The following is a 6,545-nucleotide window of genomic DNA, read 5'->3' on the forward strand; positions in this document are numbered from 1 at the left end:
TATTCAGCGTGACACAGTGTGACAAGGCTGACCCTTTGAATTACAGGCACAACAGAAACAGGAAGTAACAGTGAGAGAAAGTTGTGGTGGAAGAGTACAGCAGGGTTCGCCACCACCCCCTGCTGGAGCCTCGTGGAGCTTTAGGTGTTTTTGCTCAATAAACACTCACAACGCCCGGTCTGGGAATCGAAACCGCGATCCTATGACCGCGAGTCCGCTGCCGTAACCACTGGGCCATTGCACCTCCACAACAGAAGAGACTAGCGAATGAGTTAAAGAATACCTAATACAAAAATAAATGCACATATTGTAGTCATATGGAATGCTAGACACCCACCAAGGTAAATATTAGTGAGTACTCTCCCATAATCAATCAGAGTTTTTAGCATGGAGCATGGTTGCAGTTAAATTTACTTAACTACAGACTAAGACAAGAAGAGAGCCTCTTAAGTCAAGGCTCAACCTGTTATAATACAGTAATGAAAATATTGAATCAGTCTCTAGCATCTTAGGGCTAATTTAATTTAGAGTGCATTATTCATGAAAATAAACATAAAAAGATGAGATGGTCACAGGTGGAACATTTCTGATCATACATCTACTCAGTTAGTGTAAGTTTAGAGCTTTATAACAAAATGTTCAAATCTTACTGTCATTAGCTTTACAATAAAACAGACAGATAGCTCAAACTATTTCTACATGTGTTTCAGTTGCAATGGTTTATTACCAATATGAAGTACATTACATATCACATAAGACTACATAAATCTGCATTGTCATGTTACCTACTCATTTCCTGAAGTGATACTCAGCCACCATCTGGCGAAATACAATTAATCTATAACAGGGGTCGGGGAACTTTTTTTGACCAATTACCCCCAAATGTATTTATTTATAAAGAATAAAAAGTTTAGAATGGTACAACAATGCACTATAGCAGAGACTCCAGCTAAGAAGATCTGAAGAAAGAATTGTAATTCCGAAATATCATCGGACTATAGATAATCAAATTACAACAGGTATATAGTCCATTTTTTGTTCTATAGTGCATTGTCGTACCATTCTAAACTTTTTATTCTTTACAAACAATACACAATGCTTGAAGCAAACTACAATACTCTCGTATTTATTTATGCTGACATTACCCCCTTGGTTTGAAAGGAAGAAAAACATAGATTCTTTGAATTCTTTGAATTCAAAAGGTTTATTGAATCTATTTATATGGAGAAAACAATTATAAATATAAAATGTATAAAACAAATGTGATAAAATAAGTTAATATCCTCATTAGGATTTTTCTGGAACTTTTTTAACTTCAGGTTTTGGAGACAGGATGTTGTTTCATTTTTGTTTTTCTGCTTTGTTTTTATGATCATTAGAGTGGAAAGTTGTTGTTTGCAAAGGTATGTGGTTTCAGAAAGTAGCAACTTTTTGATTGCCTCCTCATACCAGAAGAAAATTTTTTGTCATAACAAGGAACATGTTTTGTTTATACAATTTTACTTATATCTAATGAGTCCTCATTACCCCCAAGAATTTCATTTTTGCCCTACTTGGGGCAATTTAGCCCAGTTCGCCAACCCCTAATCTATAAGGATGGAAGTATTTATAAACAAACAGAACGAAACAAAGATTTTCAAAGTAGGAAGGAGATATTAAAGCTTGCAACCAATCAAACAACATGGTTCCAAAATAATTAAACTAATATACATGTATACCAGAAGAGGAGTGGTCAAATGACCATATTCTTTTCATTTGGAATTTACAGTCAAGTGAGTTGCTGGGAAATTAATGTTTAGTATTAAACAATACCACTATTTTCAAAGCAAGTTAACCAACCTTCAAACTGACTGAGATTTCAAACATGGACAAGACATACAATCCAATTGAATACACCCACGCAGCTAAAACCTAATTGCTTTATACCAATGTGAGATATCAATATTCACTTTGTTGTTGTTGCTGCTGCTGCTGCTATTGTTTTCTGTCAGATCTGGCTTGACTGAGAAGCATTATGAACAAAAATATTCTAGCCACAACCAGCATTTCCTTCTCTCCAATACTGTATATGCAGCAGAAGTTGATCTGACAGCCTGTCTATTTAGATATAGGTTTGAAGTTTATCCAACATGACCATATTTGGTAATGTTAGCAGATAAGCAAAATACATATTACAGCCCATCACATCTTTTGGTGGCTGTGTTTGGGTGTCACTCAAAACCAATCACAGCTCCAGAATGCAAACAGGTCTGGGAAGATCTGCCATTTCCATTATAAATAAGATTCAATTTTAAAACTCACCAAAGATATTATAAATTCAAGGCCATTACAAGATATTTTTTTTACCTCTCTCTCTATCATTTGGTGTCATTCTGTCTCTCTCTCACATACACCTTATGAGAGACAGCAAATACTCAATTCAAATGTATCTCTTCATTTCATATATATAGGTATAAATACACAATAGGGATAATATATTAAAACAAGCTTCTGCGACTAAAATTACAAGAATAAATTATGTTGATTTAAGAATCATTGTTAGCTTCTTCATCTTTCAAAGCAGCCTCCAATCCAATGTCTCCTTCTTTCACTCTTTCTCTCTTCAGTATAGTATAAAGTAATTTGAGGGAGGTGTCACTGGTTCAGTATTATGTAAAAGCTATATGACTGAAAGATGGTAAAATTGGGAGAACTGCAAAACAATTTCTGAGGGTGGTGAGACTGCAGAGATATTAGCTCGCCAAGCAGCATTTCCTCTGTATGTATGTCCTGAGTTCAAATTCCATCAATGTCGACTTTGCCTGTCATTCTTTCAGGGTCGATAAAACAAGTACCAGTTGAACACTGGAGTCGATGTAATCGACTTAACTCCTCCCCTATCGACTTGACTGTCAGGTGTTCTTATACGCCGCCGGTCACAATGCGTTACGTAGTCCTGTCTTAGTCATCAAATGACACACCCCGCTAGCTAGGCGGGCAGACCAAGATTCCCTCAAAATGGAACACCACTCCATCGCAGGGTTTACCAATTTACAGCTGAGTGGGCTGGAGTAACGTGAAATTAATAGTTTTGCTCAAGAACACAACACACAACCGGTCTGGGAATCGAAAATGCGATCGTGACATCGTGTACGCAACGGCCTAACCACTAGACCACACTCCTTCTCATACATATATATATATAACAAATATATGTGAGACAAAAACGTCTTCTAGCACAAGGAAAATGCTAAGTATCTAGATGTGAAACAAAAATTAAATGTTAGAAAATAGTGAAATCCAAAATTCAATTAAAATTCCATTTCATGGGAGGTAATTCAGGATGTCATTCTTTGGACAGTACAGAGTTTCCTCCCTTAGAACGTCCCTATAAATTTAGTTCGTTGATATTGATGCACCAAAATCCTAAAGTTTATTTGTTTTAATTAGATTTTGTTTAATAATGCGAAATATAACCACTATCTTTCCACTACGTTTCTTTACTTAAATCTGAAGATAAGAGTTGCAAAGATAAGTGTACTTTTTCTTATTCGCTTTCACTAGCTGTGTCTACTCTGAGTATATATTGCTAGCCATAGAAATTTCAAGACATACACAAACACTTACAGATATGTACAGACATACAGACAAATAGACGGACAGACGGGCAGATGGATGGAAGGATGTGACTGTATCAATCAGACTGTTGGATGTGTTTATGGGATTATGCACTCCTGGTTACAATGCGCTTCCTCGCATTCGTGTACCCTTTGAATGATGCTACTCCACTGGCATAGTTATATATATATATATATATATACATACATACATACATACTTTATTTAAAAGCAGCAGAAATATAACAAAAGCTGTAGCTCAGAGTTTCACGTTCCTGTCCGACAAACGGGAACGTGAAACTCTGAGTTACAGCTTTTGCTATATTTCTGTTGCTTTTAAATAAAGCATATTACTCTACCTCTGGTATTTGAGTACTCTTTCTTCCACCTTATTTTACATTTATGTGCATACTCCGGTATATATATATATATATATATATATATATAATTTACACGGAGTTTAAAATGGGAAGAAAGGAAGGGGGGGAGGAGAAAAATGTAAGAGGACAGTAAGATGAAAGTAGTAGTAGTAGTAGTAGTAGTAGTAGTAGTAGTAGTAGTAGTAGAAGCAATAGTAGTAGTAGTAGTAGAAGCAATAGTAGTAGTAGACAGTGCAATACTTACGACATGCAATTCTGTCTTTATTGTCTATAAGGACCGTCTTCTGTGTGGACGTTGAGAAAATGTGTGACATGTTCATTGTGTTGGCATAACACAAATTAGGGTTCTTGCGGATCATGACGCTCCCTTGGTAAATATGTCGTAGAGAGTTCAGGTTTAACGATTGTAATCCCCTGCAGAAAACTACAGCCAAAGCATATCCATTTCTAAATAAAACAATAGTAATAACAATAATCTTTTCTTTATTGGTAACTAGGGCCAAACACATAAAAAAAGGGACAATACAATAGCACAAAAATATGTGTATATGATAAAAACAAAACAATTAACAAAATAAATTCAGCAATAAAATTCTGCAAAAGAAGGTAGTTCCACTCAAGGCTAACCAAGGAACCCCACACATCGTCCCAACTGCAAAGGGCACCTCAGCAGGTCCCACTTCCCTTCTTAACCCCTCCAGTTGGCCCATTCACACAGGCCACCCTTGCCACATTCACCCACCTTTCAGCAAAAATACTGGCTGTTGGGCAGCACTTCCTTCTCAAGTTAGACTTTCCTTTTCAAGTGGAACTTGAAAAAGTTGATGAGGGCTTGACTGAAGAGGAAAGAATCTGTCTTCAGTCCTTTCAACCTCATCCACCACACTACCTCTTTTGCTATAGCTACCAGAGGAAAGCTGCCTTCCCTCTCCTAACCAAAAGAAGATGACAGGATAATCTTCATGATGGACTTGAGTGATAGCACAATCCAGCTGTTCAACGAAGCTTCACAAGTCAGCAATGCTTGAATCCTTGATGTGTGCAGGCAGAATGGTTGCCTCACTCTACACATCTTGGACTGGTTGGTCTGACAGCACATCCATGTCTGTAGAGCTTGTCTCGAACTGGCAGAGCTCCCTTGCAACATTACTAGGCCATGGATTTTTGGAAATTATCCATAGACCCCAGCCTCAAAGTCCTCTGGAAAACACCAACTAACAGGTCCCTCCAAATGCCAAGAGTTTCCCTGAGAATATCATCATACTTGCCCAACACTAATCCTTATAGGACTCCAATGTGTAACTTCCACCAACCACATTGCCCAACTGGCAGAGGACTGTGAACACTTGCCAACACTCCAGATGTTAAGCACCCTTTCTTAGTCTGTGCTTGATCCAAGACTGTAGCTCTATCAATGAAATAAGCTACAGAAAATCCTATCTGACAAACAGTGACCATACCAGCTCACTGTTAAGGAAATGCATGAGATATCACAGCCTTAGTGCATGTCTGCACATCCATTATGCTAGAAGAAAACCACCTATGGTCTGACCATTAAGAAGAGATTCTTCTCAAGAAAATTCAGCAAACGCCAGAACGTAAGCAAGCAAGACAAATGAAAAGATGGTGGGTGGAGCATCGTTTCCCATTCAAACAGTTCCAGCCTTTGGAATGTCATCTTCGCTGTGTGCCCAAGCATTATCCTGATGAAAGGACACCTTTCATCTTGAAACCAAAGATGGTCATTTTCCGATAGTCATTTTCCGATGCTGGTGCCACATAAAAGCGCTCATGCCCGTGTCACATAGAAGCACTTCATTTGTCTTGCTCGCTTACGTTCTGGCGTTTGGTGAATTTTCTTGAGAACAATCTCTTCTTAGTGGTCAGACCATAGGTGGTCTTCTTCTAGAAATAATGGATGTCCACTTAGTGGTCATCCCTCTTATATGTATGTGTGTGTATATATATATATGTATGTGTGTGTATATATATGTAGTGGTTAGATGTGTATCAACGATCAACAGGCACATAAACATGTTTTCTTTATCCTGTCAAAAAGTGATTGATCATCTCCCTTTGACCTATGACCTCAGCCATGTCAGACAAAGTTCAAATGGACAGGAGCTGACCTATTTAGGTACAAACTCTGCTGTAGTATGTCTGTCCTTCTAGCTTCCACAATTATTATAAATATGGTGGTCAACAGACAGACGAAGAGGAAGAGAAGGGCCTAGCAGCCGAACAAGCAAGGTCTACGACACGATAGCTTTTCGCATAGACCCAGAGCAATGTTTGAAGTTCCACGGTAGACTACTGTCTCAGATAAACTACATACATACACACACACACACACACACACACAAACATATTCATTTCTGACATATCATTTCCACAAATGTACCCTGTTTCTATTTCTAGCAACTCGTAGCAGTTGTCAACATTTTGCATGTAGTGAAGAATTATGTGTACCAACAACAAATTAAGTCCAGTGAATAAATTACTTTTAATTATGAATCGATTCACTCATTTGTTTACTTCAAAGGCATATACATTCCTTTTACATCTGTTT

General features: G+C 37.6%; 1 protein-coding gene across 1 annotated transcript in view; it reads right to left on the reverse strand.

Annotated features, from left to right (window-relative positions):
- LOC106869050 (receptor tyrosine-protein kinase erbB-4) overlaps positions 1-6,545 on the reverse strand; it is a 99,315-nt gene that overhangs the window by 33,594 nt on the left and 59,176 nt on the right. The window contains exon 10 of the mRNA XM_014914560.2: positions 4,221-4,423. Coding sequence (XP_014770046.1) covers positions 4,221-4,423 — 203 coding nt within the window. The remainder of the gene's footprint in view (positions 1-4,220; positions 4,424-6,545) is intronic.

Source organism: Octopus bimaculoides, chromosome 10, assembly GCF_001194135.2.
Source record: "Octopus bimaculoides isolate UCB-OBI-ISO-001 chromosome 10, ASM119413v2, whole genome shotgun sequence".
Taxonomy (NCBI): domain Eukaryota; kingdom Metazoa; phylum Mollusca; class Cephalopoda; order Octopoda; family Octopodidae; genus Octopus; species Octopus bimaculoides.